General features: G+C 40.2%; 1 protein-coding gene across 4 annotated transcripts in view; it reads left to right on the top strand.

Moving 5' to 3' along the window:
• The window catches only part of naxd (NAD(P)HX dehydratase), a 96,156-nt gene that overhangs the window by 38,894 nt on the left and 39,143 nt on the right, over positions 1–18,119 (top strand). For all 4 annotated transcript variants that reach the window (XM_039745912.1, XM_039745911.1, XM_039745909.1 and 1 more), the window contains 3 exons: positions 9,413–9,563; positions 15,215–15,260; positions 15,374–15,462. In XM_039745912.1, coding sequence (XP_039601846.1) covers positions 9,413–9,563; positions 15,215–15,260; positions 15,374–15,462 — 286 coding nt within the window. The remainder of the gene's footprint in view (positions 1–9,412; positions 9,564–15,214; positions 15,261–15,373; positions 15,463–18,119) is intronic.

Here is an 18,119-nt window from a genome sequence, read left to right as displayed (position 1 = left end):
GGTATGGGTTCAGAAGAGGGAGGTCATGTTTTACTAACAGGCTGGAATTCTATGAGGAAGCAACAAAAGGATATGAGCAGAGTGGAGCACATGGTGTTATTTATCTGGACTTTCAGAAAGCATTTGATGAGGTGCCACATGAGAGGTTGGGCATCAAACTAAAAGAATTGGGAGTTTTTGATGGATGCAGAATTGGCTCAAACACAGGAAGCAGAGGGTGATGGTGCGAGGAACTTCATCAGAATTGACCGATGTTAAGAGTGGTGTTCCAAATTCCTAGGGCCGCTGCTATTTTTAATATATATAAATGATTTAGATAGAAATATAAGTAACAAGCTGGTTAAGTTTGCAGATGATACCAAGATAAGTGGATTAGCAGATAATTTGAAATCCGTTATATCATCACAGAAGGACTTGGACAGCATACAGAATTGGGCGGATTTGTGGCAGATGAAATTTAATGTCAGTAAATGTAAAGAATTACACATAGGAAGTAAAACTGTGAGGTTTGAATACACAATGGGCGGTCAGAAAATTGAGAGTACACCTTATGAGAAGGATTTAGGAGTCATAGTGGACTCTAAGCAATCGCCTTCCAGATGATGTTTAGAAGCCATTAAGAAGGCTAACAGAATGTCAGGTTATATAGCGCCTTGATGTGTGGAGTACAAGTCACAGGAGGTTCTGCTCAGTCTTTATAACACACTGGTGAGGCCTCATCTGGTTTAAGAAAAAGAAGATTAAGAGGTGACCTGATTGAAGTGTTTAAAATTATGAAGTGAATTAGTATCAATCAATCAATCAACATTTATTTATATAGCACATATTCATACAAAAAAAATGTAGCTCAAAGTGCTTTACAAAATGAATAGAAAATAGAAGACACAATAAAAAATAAACATAAGTCAACATTAATTAACATAGAATAAGTAAGCTCCGATGGCCAGGGTGTACAGGAAAAAAAAAGAAACTCCAAAAGCTGGAGAAAAAAAAATAAAATCTGTAGGGGTTCCAGACCACGAGACCACCCAGTCCCCTCTGGGCAATCTACCTAACATAAGTCAAACAGTCCTCTTTGTATTTAGGGTTTTCATGGAAGGACCTGATGATGATGGTCACGTAGACTTCTGGCTTTCAGTCCATCAATGTTGGAGCATCATGATGCTTTGAGTAGGTGGTGGTGGCAGGCCGCCACCACAAAAACCGGAAAAAGAAACAGAAGAGAGAGTTGGGGTCAGTATGGATTTTAGAGCCACTATGAATAGTTATTATGATGAATTGAACATACAGAGTATCAGGATTAAGTTAAAGTGAAGTTAGGAGAAGGCCATGTTAAAGTAATGTGTTTTCAGCCGTGTTTTAAAGTGCTCCACTGTATCAGCCTGGCGAATTCCTACTGGCAGGCTATTCCAGATTTTAGGTGCATAGCAGCAGAAGGCCGCCTCACCACTTCTTTTAAGTTTAGCTTTTGGAATTATAAGGAGACACTCATTTGAAGATCTAAGGTTATGATTTGGAATATAAGGTGTCAGACATTCCGATATATAAGATGGGGCGAGATTATTTAAGGCTTTATAAACCATAAGCAGTATTTTAAAGTCAATTCTGAATGACACAGGCAACCAGTGTAGTGACATCAAAACTGGAGAAATGTGTTCGGATTTTCTTTTCCTAGTTAGGATTCTAGCAGCTGCATTCTGCACTCGTTGCAAGTGATTTATGTCTTTTTTGGGTGGTCCTGAGAGGAGTGCGTTACGGTAATCTAGTCGACTGAAAACAAAAGCGTGAACTAATTTCTCAGCATCTTTCAATGATATATGAGGTCTAACTTTTGCTATGTTTCTTAAGTGAAAAAATGCTGTCCTAGTGGTCTGATGAATATGCGATTTAAAATTCAGATTACAGTCAACGGTTACCCCTAAGTTTTTTACTTCCGTCTTAACTTTTAATCCTAGTGCATCAAGTTTATTTCTGATAACCTCATTGAATCCATTATTGCCAATTACTAAGATTTCAGTTTTCTCTTTATTTAGTTTGAGAAAATTACTATTCATCCATTCAGAAATACCAGTAAGACATTGTGTTAGTGTATCGAAAGAGTCGGAGTCATCAGGTGCTATTGATAAATACAGCTGTGTGTCGTCAGCATAGCTGTGGTAGCTCACGTTGTAACCTGAGATAATCTGACGTAACGGAAGCATGTAGATTGAGAAGAGCAGCGGACCCAGGATAGAGTCTTGTGGAACACCATATTGGATATCGGGTGTCTTCGAGTTGTAATTACTACAATTAACAAAGAATTTTCTCCCTGCCAGGTAGGATTCAAACCAATTTAAGACCCTGCCAGAGAGGCCCACCCATTGACTAAGGCGATTTCTAAGAATATTGTGGTCAATGGTGTCAAATGCAGCACTCCGATCTAAGAGGATAAGAACAGATAAATGGCCTCTGTCTGCATTTACCCAGTCTGCATTTTAGTACAGTGGATCAAGACACTTTTTTTAAAATGAGTTCATCAAGAACACTGAGACACAGTTGGAAACTTGTTAAAGGTAAATTTTGCACAAACATTAGGAAGTTTTTCTTTACACAAAGAATGTTAGACACTTGGAATACGAGACCAAGTAGTGTGGTAGACCGTAAGACTTTAGGGACTTTCAAAACTCGACTTGATGTTTTTTTTGGAAGAGCTAAGTGGATAGGACTGGCGAGCTTTGTTGGGCTGAATGGCCTGTTCTCGTCTCGAGTGTTCTAATGTTCACTGTTTCTTAAAAGCTTGTGGATATGTGTAGCAATTAAATAATGCAAGCAGTGACACATCTGCAAAGATTCGCTGCCTTGAAACAGTGTGCCAAGGTTCTAAATTGTGCTGTAGCTGACGAAATCCCTCATCCTTAACCAGGGAAAAAGGTTGCCCATCGAGTGTGATCACTTCCATTATTTTAGTAGTTATACCTTTAGCTCTGGCTCCGATTTGAAGAAATGTCTTCACGTTTTGAAGGCACTGCTGTATGAGACTACTGCTAGCAAGTTCGGTCGCGTCTGATTTGACTTTTATTTTGGTCGCACATTAGCTGCTAGAAATTCTGTGTTTGATTTGTTATGGTGGCTTTTCAGTTGGGTCATTTGTGGTATTGAATGATTTAATTCTGCAGCCTCCTCGCGTTTTTTGCATGTAGAGCAGATAGCACTTCTGTTTTCTTCCTTTTTCACAGAAAATATAACCACGCAGCTGATGTGCTGCTTTAGTAATGATAGTTGTCCAGCAAATAAACACATATAGTGCCTGTGTGTTTTTTCTATGGAGTGTAAGGGAGTGTGCTTGCATGCTTGTTTTTCTGTAGCTTAATCTCTGCCTCAACGATCAATGAAAAAAATGATTAAAATTGTTTAGTGAACTGACAAGGTTGGCAAACCTAAATTGTATCGGTCAGCAGTATTGGCTAAAATGCACACATCTCACTGATGCCTTTGTCGTCATTTTTAATTAACACTGGCCGATAACAGTATGGTTCCTGATGTATTGTACATCTCGGTTCTCCTCCTTTGTCTCCTGTCAGTTAATCGGCCATTTTGTTTTTAGGTTTATACCAATTTCGTTCTCTGCAACTAACCCTAAAATATTTTTTGTATGGCACTCTGCACTGAGTGCTGACGCAGAACGCAGTGAACAATTCTCAGTTTGAATACAAATACAGGTTATACTGGTTAATAAATACAGAACTGGCACACATACAAATGTATATTTGTTCAAACCCACAAAGAACAAGGTAGAAACTAATTAAACATTAATGGAGACAATCTGTCCATTGGTTAACTGGTGAAATAGGGCCAGTTGGCAATGGTGGAGATTAAAATTGTAAAAGAGAAAGTCAAAAATGAAGTCACAACCCTGGAGACCTCAGCCACCTGGCCGCTCTACCCGCTCCTGGGTTTTCTGTAGTGGAGTCTGTTCTGGCCATTCAGTCGGATGAGAGACTCTTTCTGAGGATTCCATCACCCTTTTATGCCAGATGATATTTCCAAACGCAGGAGAACAGCCACATCCAGATTCTGGGAGAAACAGAATAAAGGAGGGTTAGTAACAGTTTAAAAATCTTGTTATATATTCTGTACAAATGACTAACAAGCAGAAGTGCACAGCTGAGCTCAGTCTTCAGCCTGATCTTAGAAGCTGAAGGGGCATCTCTTATAGTAGCAGGCGCCCTAAATCCACAGCTTCTCGACCATGTAACTAAAAGCTTGACCTACCACAGTTATAATATTAATTCTTGGAATTGTAAGCAGGCTGGCATCTTGAGATCTCGATACGCACTCAAGTTTATAAATAACGATAAACACAGATTAGTAATCAGGGTCTTGGCCATTTAAGACTTTCTAAGTTAAAAGGAGGAACTATTTCTGGCGCCGCATCCAGGTGGCAGCCTTTCCAGCAGCTCCGTGTATGATTTTCTTTTTACCTTTTTTTTTTTTTTCATTTTTTTTTCTCAATTCACTGATCACTTCTACCACTTTCTTTTATGTGGAATCGCTCCCTGGACACTTTTTACTTTTTATCAGTATACTGCTGCTGGATTATGTGAATTTCCCCTTGAGATTAATAAAGTGTCTGTCTGTCTGTCTCTTTGTTGAAATCAACCCTAAACTACACCGGGAGCCAGTGTTAAGGATGTGAGAATTGGGGTTGAGTTTGTATTTTCTAGTTTGTGTAATAATTCTTGCACCAGCATTTTGAATTAACTGGAAACTACATAAAGAACTATTTGAACAGCCATGGAAAAATTGTCCCGATCAAAATAGAATCGTGACAAGAAAAGTTATTTTATATCGCCTAACTGAATGAGAAATGAAATTTTGGTTATTGATATGTTCCAACCAACTTGTGTTTTTAATTGGACTCCTCGCCTAATTACATGAGGAGTTGTTTCCCAGTTTCAGCGTTTTGAGGCCAATGTAGAAATAACCAAGTTTGGTACATTTTTAGTAAAAAAATGTACTAAGCCGTCATATGGGGATAATGTAGTTTGTAGTTTTTACTTTTTGATCTACAAGTCTCCGACTTAAAGTTTAAAGCCAAACAATATATTTGATCTCTTTTCACTGTTCCGTTATTTCACCGAGTATTAATTTCCATTTGCTTGTGTTAATGCGATCTTTACTAGCCTTTTTTTGTAGGTTTTGAATTTTCGTACTTCCGTTATCTCTAACCTGCTCTGCATGTGTACCGCACCAGTGTTTTTGAGTTGTTTACGACGTTCTACTCTGTTATCTACTTTTTGTTTTATTTCCGTCCCCAGGCCTGTTTAAATCTCTTGGCACAAAGACTCATCTCGCGGGACTTGAAAGTGTCTGTCTGAGAAAGTCACGTCTTGTCTCCTTCCAACCTTCCAGGATTTTTTTTTTTTTATAATAGAGAGATAGCAAATGTTGTAATATTTCTAAATCATATATATAAATCATACATATATATATATATAGATATAGATATAGAGATAGAGATATATATAGATATATATATAGAGATATATAGATATAGAAGTCAATGTGTGTATGTATGTTCCAGCATCACGTCCGAACAAGTCCAAGGAGGTTCTGCTCAACCTTTTATAACACACTGGTGAGGCCTCATCTTGAGTACTGTGTGCAGTTTTGGTCTCCAGGCTACAAAAAGGACATAGCAGCACTAGAAAAGGTCCAGAGACGAGCAACTAGGCTGATTCCAGGTCTACAGGAGTTGAATTATGAGGAAAGATTAAAAGAGCTGAGCCTTTACAGTTTAAGCAAAAGAAGATTAAGACGTGACATGATTGAAGTGTTTAAAATTAGGAAGGGAATTAGTCCAGTGGATCGAGACTTGTATTTTAAAATGAGCTCATCAAGAACACGGGGACACAGTTGGAAACTTGTTAAGGGTAAATTTCGCACAAACATTAGGAAGTTTTTCTTTACACAAAGAACGATAGACACTTGGAATAAGCGACCAAGTAGTGTGGTGGGCAGTAAGACGTTAGGGACTTTCAAAACTCGACTTGATGTTTTCTTGGAGGAAACAAGTGGATAGGACTGGCGAGCTTTGTTGGGCTGAATGGCCTGTTCTCGTCTAGATTGTTCTAATGTTCTAATGAACGGCTAGAGTGATTTTTATGAAACTTGGTACACGTTTCTCAATGGTCGACTAAAAATACTGTAGGGTGAAATCAGCCCTAACCCCACCCCCTTCTGGGTAGGGTGGGGGTGATCTTGTGGTCTTGTATGCATGTTTTCATCCAGTTGACACTCGGAACGACCACCAGAGTGCGAACTGGAGGTGACTGCCAGCATTATTCATGTTTGAGCAGCACCACCGCGCCCCTGTTGCTTTTTAAATTAAATAGAGTTCTATGCGTGCAAGTGTGTGTGTCTGTCCGTGCCGGAAATGAGACGTTGAGTCAGAGTGAAGGCTCCAACTCCGAGGATACGCAAGCGAGGCCAGCACACTTGCAAAAGGAAACCTCAGAAGAAAGACAGTTGCTTAGCTGCCAATGCACAAACGATGCGAGCACATCGGCAACACGAATCCTTATAACAGAGAGATGCCCAGAGTAGTTTTCAATACTGAGGATTTCAATACTTTCTAGGATCCCGTGCTTTTAACAGCACAGGCTGACACAGTTAGTATATAGCAGGCGACTGCCAGCTTTCTTTATGTTTAAGCAGCACCGTACCCATGTTGCTTTTCAAAATAAATAGAGTTGGCCAGTTCCAAGATCAACTGGATGATAACATACATACAAGACCGCAAGACAAGCACATTAGTGAGTCTTTACTGTTAAAGTTGTGTTTTTTTTAATTATGGTTTTCTCAAACAATTAAAGTGTGTTTTTTTTTTTTTTTTTTCCTCCCGGGCAACGCTGGGTATTTCAACTAGTGTCCTATAAATGTAAAAGTCATACTGCTGTGCTTTTATGATTCCTGAATAAGAGAAGAGAAAAAAGGCAAGCTAATTAAATGGGATGAGTTGTTATCACTGACTGTGAATCTGGTTGGAACAAAATCACAGTGCGTCTCTAGGACCGAGTTTGGAACCACTGCTCAAGGTGAAGAAGGCAAATTTGGAAAACCCCTGTGGCATCCTTCCTTTTATTTCATGTACAGAAAGCCAACCAAGAACCTCCTTAGTGTGAGGTGTGGCTTCACTACAAGATTTAAGGTTTGAATGCATGTCTAGGGATAACTTGTTAAAAATGTTTCAGCGCATTGTGTCGAAATCCATTGCTGAAATAGTTGTATCTAAAGGGTTTCCTACAGTCTATGCACTTTAAACGTTCGGGGTTGTGGTGTTCCATTTCTACTCATTTGGTAGATCAGCAGTTCTTTTAAACTTTGTTTTTCTCCTGACCCAATTATTTTGTTTTTTGTCTTGGTATCTACAATTGGGGAATCAACTTGTGAAGACCTGTTTTCACGTTATCAATAAAGAGTATTTTTTCTTTTGATCAGCATTACTAAAACATAATGTAATACAATAAAGTGTAAGAACTTCTAAGCGGTGAATCCTTTTTCTTTCTTTTTTTTTATTTATATCGGCACTGTATTTAGCTTTAACCCGCTTCTTTCTGTACTGTAATGCCCCCCAGTTTGTCATTGAAAAATTTCATCACCCTACACATTACAGGTGAACATTTTATGGGCTGTTGAAGAAATGGCTTATATGCAGCTATGAATATCCCCTATTAAGACAAAAGGTTGTAGCTGTTTGCTTGTTGGGCATACCTACTGAATTTGTACTTTTTACACCAGTGCTTTGGATTCTTTACTTTTTTTGATTCAGAACACATTTTGAAAGCCTTTCCAAGCTGAATTTACATCATTGAATGAAACATGGAGTTCCTGTGCGAATGGCTGTTTTGATTTGTAGGATAAATTGTCCCTGAATGGACTTTATTGAAGGAGGGTTAAAAGTCCATGATGGCAGCATGTGTTTTGTACAATGCCTAAGGGATGTTCTGTATGTCTTGACTAGAAGGCGGCTGTGTGCCAGCAGTATATTCATGCATCTGAATTTACCCAAGGGATTAATACAGTTTATCTAATCTGCCGTATGTACTTACGTATAAGTAGGGTCTTAAAACTCGAAAAATCGGTCACAAAATCAGACCCCGACTTATACGCCTGTTCAAAAATGTGACACTTCTTTCCTCCTCCAGTCTCGCATGAGTATCTCGGACACATCAAAGTTTGTTGCAGCAGCACAGTTACCGATTTCTTTCACCACTTCAACGACTTTTAATTTAAAACCAGTTTCGTATTTTCTTCTGATCGAACGCTCCATCATAGATAAGGGATGCTCTTACAATTAAGTTGTATGAAGGTGTGAGATACACAAAACGGCGCAAACGTTGCTTCGGAATAGTTCGGGTATTACCGTGTGGTCATGTTGGTTCAATAGGAAGCGAGACAGAGAGGTTAGGAGCACACGCTGATACAGTACATTGCCGCACCTACATGGAAATAAAAAGGCCGTGTGCTCCGTGGTTACTCTCTCTCAGGTGGGCATTAGCATATCATAATCTCTTGGACCAATAGCGTGAGTTTTCTGCATTCGACTTATATGACCAACATTATAAATTACCAGAAGTTATACTGTAAAATCAAGTCCCAACCTTTCCGTGGGTATATACAGTCATTTTGTGCCAAATTCAAAACTCCCTGTAGTAGAATTTAATTCAGTCAGCGTTGATGGATCCTGCTGTGCACCTGTGTATCGTAGAGACATCCAGGCTTTCCACAGGTGTCTGAGGAAGTAAAGATCTTCTTGATGATAGCCATGATGATTATTCTTCCAAGCTATCAGTGATTTTTTTGACTCCAAGAAATGTAAGGCAGCTTTAGCTTTCAACATATGACAGTGTAGTCTCTTTCCTGAAATCTGCCAATTAGGGAGTACAGAATCCGGTTTCAAAAGGTGGCAGTAAATTACATTAATGGTGCGACAAAGTGAAATGCTGAGCTGCACCCTCTTAAAATCACTCATTATGGGGTGACGGTATAATTAATACTTTGAAATACAAGTTTATATTACTGTCTCTTAAATTAGCCAGGGTAAACAGAGTGTAGTTTTCCTGCTTGTTTTCACTTGTGGCTCATTGACAGATGGTAACATCAGAAGCCTGTATTGTAGAAATGTGTTAAAAGGCACAGTGCTGGAAACACTAAAAAAAACCTGTGACCCAGTCTTTGTTCTTAAAGGGAAGTTGTCATTTCTGCTTCATCTGTGTGCTTCAAAAGCCTTCACACTTAAAAAAGGAACTTCTGTTTTACGTTCTAATTTCTTGTGTATCTGGTTTGTTTTGTTTTTTCTTTCTTTCCTCTGTCTCTCCTTCCTTCCTATATACAAGACTTTAACAATATGTATAATATGTTTGTTTTGCAGTAATCGAGAGGGCCTTCTCGCTCAGTAATCCACATGCAACGAGGAGCATGGAAAACCTCCTTCCCCTTGTACGAAACATCATACCTCCTCTGACATCAAAAAAACACAAAGGTCAAGATGGACGGGTTGGTATCATAGGGGGATGTCAAGAGTAAGTTTTTTATCTATATACTGTGCTGTCTACTCCTGAAATATTCTTGAATGCTGCATTGCCCGTTGTTTTCTCCCTGAAATGCAGTCCAGAGAAGCCAGAGAAACCCTTTACCAGAATATTTTATACATTCTGGTGCTTTTATGACTTTTTCCCACCTTTGTAGCTGATAAGCCACCATCCTGTTCATGGGTTACACACGTTCAGCTTTTTGTCCTTTCCCAAGATGTCTCCACAGACAGGATTAGTCTGAGCCCAGCGTGCGCCAGGTTTGGTCTTGAACTGTTGGCCTCCATCGTGCTGCTGCTTTGGTGTTATTCTGTCAAAATGCTGCCGGTTTATTCAGATTGCACCCCATTTAAAATCAGGAGCACCTCTTTGTAAATTTATTTTTTTAATGGTGTGAGATCAGATGATACAGTAGATTCTGAAAGTATTCACGCCCCTTGACTTTCTGCACAATTTACTGTGTTGTAGGTCCAATTTTAGAAGGATAACTTTGCCATTTACACCCATCCCTCGGTAGCCCATAATGATAAATTAAAAACATGCTTTCAGAAAGGATTGCAAAAATATGAAAAATCAAAAACTGACATCTGATATAACATGGGTGGCTGCCGAGTGTACAGTAGACTAATGGGCAATAATGCCAGGTGTATCCTTTTAACACAATAAAAGGGTGCAGAAAGTGAAGGAGTATCTACTGTGTTTTGATAGTGGCACATAAGAAAAACTTCATTTTCAGAGTAATGCAGCCAGCGGCTTCAATGCGTCTATTTTGTTTAAATTACCTTTATATATTGAAAGTTAGGTTTTAGCCATGTGCAGTGCCCTCCGCTAATTTTGGTACCATTGTGAAATAAAAGCAAAATGGGCTATGAAGAAAATCTCCTTCTCCTCGTTCTTCTTCTTTTGGCAACTCCCATTTAAGGGGCACCACAGCGGGCCATCTGTCTCTATTGATCCTTGTCTTTTACATCATTTTCTGCCACACCAACTGCCTTCCTTCACCACATCCATAAACCTCCTCTTTGGCCTTCCTCTTTTCTGCTTGCCTGACGGTTCCTTCCTCAACATCCTTTTCCTTATGTACCCCTCATCACTTTTTTTGCATCGGCCCTCAACCATCTCAACCCAGCCTTTCTCACTTGGTCTCCAAAGTGTCGTAGCTGTGTTTTCCTTCTGATATACTCATTCCTATTCCTGTCTATCCTTGTTACTCTGAGTGAAAATTGTAGAATCTTCATCTCCGCCACTTCCAGCTCTGTCTCCTGTCTGTTCATCAGTGCCACCATCTCCAAACCCTACAACATACCTGGTCTCACCACCGTTTTTTTAGACTTTCCCTTTCACTCTTGCAGATAATCTTCTGTCACAGATCACTCCTGCTACTCTTTCCCCACCCAGTCCACCCTGCCTGCACTCTCTTCTTTACCTGTCTGCCGCACTCTCTGATGCTTTGGACTGTTAAGTAAAACTTTATATAAATGTGTCCACCTTCACCACCTCTGCTCCATGCAGTTGCACCCTTCCATCACCTTCCCTCTTATTCACTCACATGCAATCCATCTTACTCCTACTGACTTTCATTCCCCTTTTCTCCAGTGGTACCTCCAGGTTCATCTCAACCTGCTGTCTTCTGTCACTACAGATCACAATGTAATGTAATCTGTGAACATCATAGTCCATGGAGACTTCTGTCTATCCTCATCTGTCAACCTGTCCATTACCATTGCATAACTCCTCTTTTGGCACCTTAAGCCCACAAACACACAATGCCGTTCTTTCTGACCTTATCTGTACTTCTCCATCAACACTCTTAAAGCAAACATTGCATCTGTAGTATTCTTTCCTGGCATGAAACCATATTTCAGCTCACCGATCACCACCTGCTCTCACCCTAGCATCCATCACTCTGTCTATTCTCTTGATGTTTGTTTTTTGAATGAAATATTCAACCGAGTAAAATTTTATTTAAAGTGTTTTTCCATTCATATATATTTTTAAGTTCATCTGAGTGAGTAGGAACACTTAAGTGGTCATCCATGAATTCCTGTTTCATAAATATGAGGTGGCACAAAGGCTAAATTTCCTTAGTCATGCTTCACAATTGGAAAGACCCGAGAAGATGGTAATGATGCGTGACAAAAGTTTGAGGTGGTGTTTGGATCTTCCAGTAGTGCAAAGATCTAAAAACACACCTCAAGAAAAGCACAAAAATGGTTGAGTGACCACAAATTCAGGGTATTGCCTTGGCCATCTCATTTCCCTGACCTGAACCCAAACCTATGGGGTGAGATAGATAGATAGATACTTTATTAATCCCAAGGGGAAATTCACATAATCCAGCAGCAGTGAGCTGAAGAGGCGAGTCCCCAAGCATAGAACTAGAAATCTGGAGGAGTTTTCTATGGAGGAATGGCCTCGGATCCATTGCTATGTGTTCTCCAGCAGCCATCAGGTCATCTTCCTGAAGCTAAGCATGATCCGGCCTGGCCAGTACTTGGATGGGAGACCCTCTGGGAAAGGTGTTGGTGAGGCCAGCAGTGAGCACTTACCCTGTGGTTTGAATGTGAATTGCAGTGCTGGGGACACTGTGCTGTAAAAGTGGCATCGTCCTTTGGATAAGACATAAAACTGAGGTCCTGACTCTCTGTGGTCATAACAAATCACTGGGTATCGTTCGTAAACAGTAGGGTGTATCCTGATGTCCAGCCTAAATTTCCCACTATGGCCTGGTCATGCTGCCCCCCAGTCATCCCCTGTCTCTAACTGGCTAGCTCTCTCTCACCACTTCACCACCTAACCATTAATGTTTGATATGCATACTGGTATAAAAATGGCTGCCTTTACATCATCTAGGTGGATGCTTCACATTTGTGGTGGTTCAAGTGGCTCCCCACTCACTGAAACAGTTTGGTGGCTTTAGAATTGTCACTTCTTTTTGATGTGGTCCTGTTGACTTTATTGGGCTCTGAGCTCCAGCATGCATTGGGACGGTTTGCGACCAAGTGTGAAGCAGCATGAGGATCAGTACCTCTAAATCTGAGGTCATGGTCCTCCGTAGGATAAAGGTGGACTGTCCTCTCCTTGGGAGTGGGAGGTGAGTTACTGCCTCATGTGGTGGATTTTAAGTACCATGGGGTCTTGTTCATGGGGAAAAAGGAATGGTGAGATCGCCAGACGAATCAGAATGCATTGCAGTTCTGAGGTAGGTATACTGATCCATAGTGGTAAAGAAGTAGATGAGCCAGAAGGCAAAGCTCTCAATTTACCAGTCGATCGATGTCCCCACCCTCACATATGGTCATGAGCTTTAGGTAATGAGCGAAAGAATGAGGTCATGGGTAGAAGTGGCCGAAATGAGCTTTCTGTGAAGGGTGGCTGGGCTCTCCCTTAAAGATAGGGTGAATAGTACCGACATCCAGGACAGGCTAGGAGTAGAGCTGCTGAGCCAGTTGAGGTGGCTTGACACCTGATACAGTAACATCCCGGATGCTTATCTGTGGCCATTTTACAAGCACAACCAGCTGGGAGCAGACTCAGGGAAAGACCCAGGGCTTGCTGGGAGGATTATATTTCCCAGAAGGCCTGGAAAAGCTTTGGGATCCCACAGTAGTAGCTGGCAAGTGTGGCTGGGGAAAGGGACATGCGGGCCTCACTGCTAAGACTGTTGCCCCTGCAACCTGGCTTCGGATAAACCGTGGAAAATGTATGGAAGGAATTTTTAGATACCCAGGAACTTTGCTTTTAAATTTTCAAGCAAGACGTTTGCCTGACATTCTTCATTTTTTATGATCCGTTTTCTATTGTTAATTCCTGGTTTTGACTCTTTTGTTACTACTCTGACTATTTTCTTGCTTTTGCATACAATACAATACAATTTATTTTTGTATAGCCCAAAATCACACAAGAAGTGCCACAATGGGCTTTAACAGGCCCTGCCTCTTGACAGCCCGCCAGCCTTGACTCTCTAAGAAGACAAGGAAAAAACTTCCAAAAAAAAACAATTGTAGGGGAAAAAAATTGGAGGAACCTCGGGAAAGGCAGTTCAAAGAGAGACCCCTTTCCAGGTAGGTTGGGCATCTAGTGGGTGTCAAAAAGAAAATGGGGGTCAATACAATACAATACACAGAACAGAACAAATCCCCAATACAGTATAAAAATTAAAATTTTACAAGTATGGAGCAGAATTTAACAGTAGATGATATCACATCATAGGATTTGGATTTGTTTAGAGTCCTGGAGACCTCGGCCATCAAGCTGCCTCCCACATTGGCCATCCACAGTTGAAACAGCACTGGGCCAGCAAATCCGATGAAAGGACCCCTTTACCCCACGATTCCCACGATCCTCCATCACAGATGACTACACCTTAGGCAGGCAAAATAACTTGGCAGGTGGACCGTGGCACCAAGTGCCACATTTGAGTACAGAGAAGAGAAACAGAATAGGTGAGGGTTAGTATTCAATTATAACGATCATGTTACTGATGTTTTAGTGCTAATGACTAACAACAGAGATTCAGCCTGCACAGCTAATCAGCAGCTCTAGTCAGGGTGTGCTAAACTGAAGTAGTGAGTCTTCAGCTGGGATTTGAAAGCTGAGACTGAAGGGGTATCTCTTATAGTAGCAGGCAGACCACTCCACAGTTTAAGGGGTCCTGTAACTAAAAGCTCGACCTCCTACTGTTATTTTATTAATCCTTGGAATCGTAAGTAGAGCGACATCTTGAGATCTTAATGTGCGCTCTGGTTTGTAAGTCATGATAAGTTCAGACAAGTAAGCCACACCTCGGCCATTTAATGCTTTATATGTTAAAAGGAGGATTTTGAAATCTGCCCTAAACTTAACCGGGAGCCAGTGTAAGGATTTAAGAACTGGGGTTATGTTTTTGTATTTTCTTGTTCTTGTAATAATTTTTGCAGCAGCATTTTGGATTAACTGGAGGCTGTATAATGAACAGTTTGAACATCCAGTGAACACTGCATTGCAGTAGGCAATCCTACTAGAGATAAATGCATTAGTTATTTTCTCAGAATCCTGTTTATTTAGAGTTGTATCTTCATTTCTTGGGTTATTTTCTCTTCTTTGGACGTGCTTTTCGTAACGGAAGGTGAATGAACACGACTCCTCTTAGAAATGATTCATCTGCTGGTAAATGACAGCCTTACTTAAACAATCAAGACCAAAGGCAGCTGTTAACATCGGGAGGCTTTCTGTTCCACTTTTATGTCCATTTTATTTTGACAACAGCAAGTGTTCGCGTTAGATCTGCCTTTCAGTACTGACCTATGGTATGAAGTAATGGCTTGCTAATAGGGCCGACTAGGTAACTTTCTCTTTTATGCACATCCCACTGCATTTATATCGCCAGTTGCAGTGAACAAAGTCTTTGAATTTGTGCATAAGTTCTTGTGTGTTTAATTGTAGTCTTGACGTAACAATGGATGAGATTATCAAAAAATGAAGTGTGCTGTTTTAGGAGGCTGTTGCTTTCTTTTTCCTTCAAGTAAAGAAAAACACTCTGCAGTACTTTATTTTTTTTTATTAAAACATTACGTCAGATAAAAGGCAGCTGTTGAAGATTAACACTTGATAAAATTCCCAATGAGCGTCTCACGTCATGTTTCACCTCCATGTTTTCACAGATACACAGGAGCACCATATTTTGCAGCAATATCCGCACTTAAAGTGGTATGTACCTCCAGAAGCCATTCATTTTAAAAATGTGCTTTAGTTAAATGTTGTTTTTTTGTTTTCATTTTCTAACTTTTTCTGTTTATTTCTTTTCTTTATGGATTTTCTAGGGTGCAGACTTGTCTCATGTTTTTTGTACCAAAGATGCTGCAACTGTTATAAAGTCCTACAGCCCTGAACTCATCGTACATCCAGTTCTGTAAGTTGTGTCTCTGCTTCATTTTATTAATATGCATCACGCTTGTAGAATTGCAAATGTCCATCTTGTGGAGGAAGGGTAAAGCTGAAATACAGTGGATTTAGAAATTGTGCTGACCCCTTCACATTCTGCACCCTTTGTAATTAAATCTACAACACAATAAAAGGTGTAAGCTTGCCATTTTTCCCCCCTGTCAATCTACACTAAATACCCCAGAATGACAAAGTTGAAATATGTTTTCATAGAAGTTTGCAAATTTATTAAAAATCAAAAACTGAAATTTCTCATTCAGAGGCCTTTTCAGACCTTTAATTCAGCCATATTGTACAAGCCACTTTGGCACCAATTCCAGCTTTGAGTCTTCTTGGTTCAGACTTCCTGCCCACCACCCTGCTTCTCTGTAGGGATGGTGCTAACTCTTTCAGGAAACATTAAATACCATCAGGGCTGATGTCGACTTTTATCAAAATTCGGGAGTAGAGGACAGTAATCGGCTATAAACTGCAACAAAACTCGCCCTTATGTTTTAGTTTGACTCTCTTTGCTAGAAGGAAAGTTCCGTAGCTTTATTGATTTGACCTCGATTCCCTACGCGTGCAAGAGTAGCGAAGAGCAAACAGCCTCTAAAATGGCACAGACTGGCGAGAGACTAAAGCGAATGTGTAATGCAAAATACTCCATGGACATTTTACATAATTTCTTTGAATAGGACTCCGAGTTTGATGCAAGTGATCTGGAGGAGGGTATCAAAAATGAAAGTGAGGTACCAGCATCATCTGATCGGTCCCCAGCTGATCGTGGTGATGACAAGAGGTACAAACCATATTGCATCACACTGCAACCGCCACCCACCTGCTGTGTGAAGACAGCCAGGCAGCTGGCCCACCGTGCATTCCTGCTGACCATCAAGGTGCCCCCATGCAGTCACTGCTGCCAGAGATGCCGGACATGTGCCAACAGCAGCCACAGCACATACCGAAAGACATTTTACGTTGACTTATGTGTGAAACTATTGCTTTTCAGTTTTTTGGGGAAAGTATTCAACCCTCAAAGAGTTAAGCAGTTGATGAGCAGTGCCTGGTCTTCACCAGACATAGTGTTTGGAGTTCTGCCCAAAGAGTTCAGTTTTTAGCATCAAACCAGGCGATCTTTCGTCACGCAGTGCTTACAATGCCCTTTGGAACACTCCAAGTTGGTTGCCATATGCCTTACTTGAGAGTGGCGTCCATCTATCATAAAGGCCTGACTGATGGACTACTACTGAGATGGTAGTTGTTCTGGCAGGCTTTCCCACCTCAGCTGTGTTAGAATGACCATTGAGTTCTTGACCACCACCTTGACCAAGGCCTTTCTTGCTTGATTACTCAGTTTGGCCAGACAACCAACTCTGGGAAGAGTCCTGGTGGTTCCAAGCTTCTTCCATTTCAAAATTATTGTGGCCACTGTTCTCCTGTGAACGCTCAAAGCTTTAGAAATGGGTTTTTTATCCTTGTCCTGAATCTGCACCTCACCACAATTTTATCACGTAGGTCCACAGGGAGTTCCTCGGACTTGATGGTTTGCTTTTTGTCCTGACATGCAGTTCGAGATGTGAAATCCTCTATACACAGGTACACAGGTACACGGGTGCTAGGGATGCTCCGATCGATTGGCCGATTTTTACTTTCTTATCTACATAGTATAGAGAACGTATAGGAATCATGAAAAAATTTGACGTTGAGATTTTAAATAAATCTTGACATTTTAGACCTTCCTGAGTCCGAAAATATAATTTTTGAAGTTATGTCTCTCTGTCAGCAGTGGGCTGGCGCCCTGCCCGGGGTTTGTTTCCTGCTTTGCGCCCTGTGTTGGCTGAGATTGGCTAAAGCAGACCCTCATGACCCTGTAGTTAGGATATAGTGGATTGGATAATGGATGGATGGATGTGTCTCTGTGTGTAAACACGATAACTCAAACGCTTTGATCTCAGTCAGTGAAATTTTATACACTTGTATCAAAAATGAGGAATCCTATTGACTTTTGGGCCACTTCTGGCAACTGGAAGTGGTACTTTAACTGAATACGTTCACAAATTTTCAAGTAAACTATGGTTATATTAACAGGTAGATGATTAAAATTTTGTATAGATATTTATAATGATAAAAAGCAAACAGATATGAAATTTGAGAAAAATTACTCAACAGGAAGTAGTATTTTTATTTAAACAACCATCTGAATTTTTTTGTATCATGGAAATATAAATGTGTACATGATATTAAAAACTGTATTCAATATAATGCATGTTCTTTCAATAACTTATTTTAATTTATATATCATCAGTTTAATAATAACATATAAACATTTAACATGCCATGTAAATATGAAGATGTAATGGGAACTATAAATTGCTACGTCCCCATCATCTTCCTTGTAATGCATTCAATTTTTTTTTATATTATTATTTCTGCTGTCATTATTATAATTAAATGTAGCTAAATGAAGCTTTACCTCTAGAAATGTATTCCAATAAATATTATATAATACTGACACTTTTTTTTAATGTTTTATGGTGACTATAACAATCAAGAAAAACTTCCACCACACACCTGACTTTTACTAAAAAAGACTCGACTGGTAAATTAGCCGATCACAAACAAACCGTATTTTCAGGCCCTGCT

This window comes from Polypterus senegalus, chromosome 2 (genome assembly GCF_016835505.1).
Source record: "Polypterus senegalus isolate Bchr_013 chromosome 2, ASM1683550v1, whole genome shotgun sequence".
In the NCBI taxonomy this organism is placed as follows: domain Eukaryota; kingdom Metazoa; phylum Chordata; class Cladistia; order Polypteriformes; family Polypteridae; genus Polypterus; species Polypterus senegalus.
This window is presented reverse-complemented; position numbering and strand designations above follow the sequence as displayed.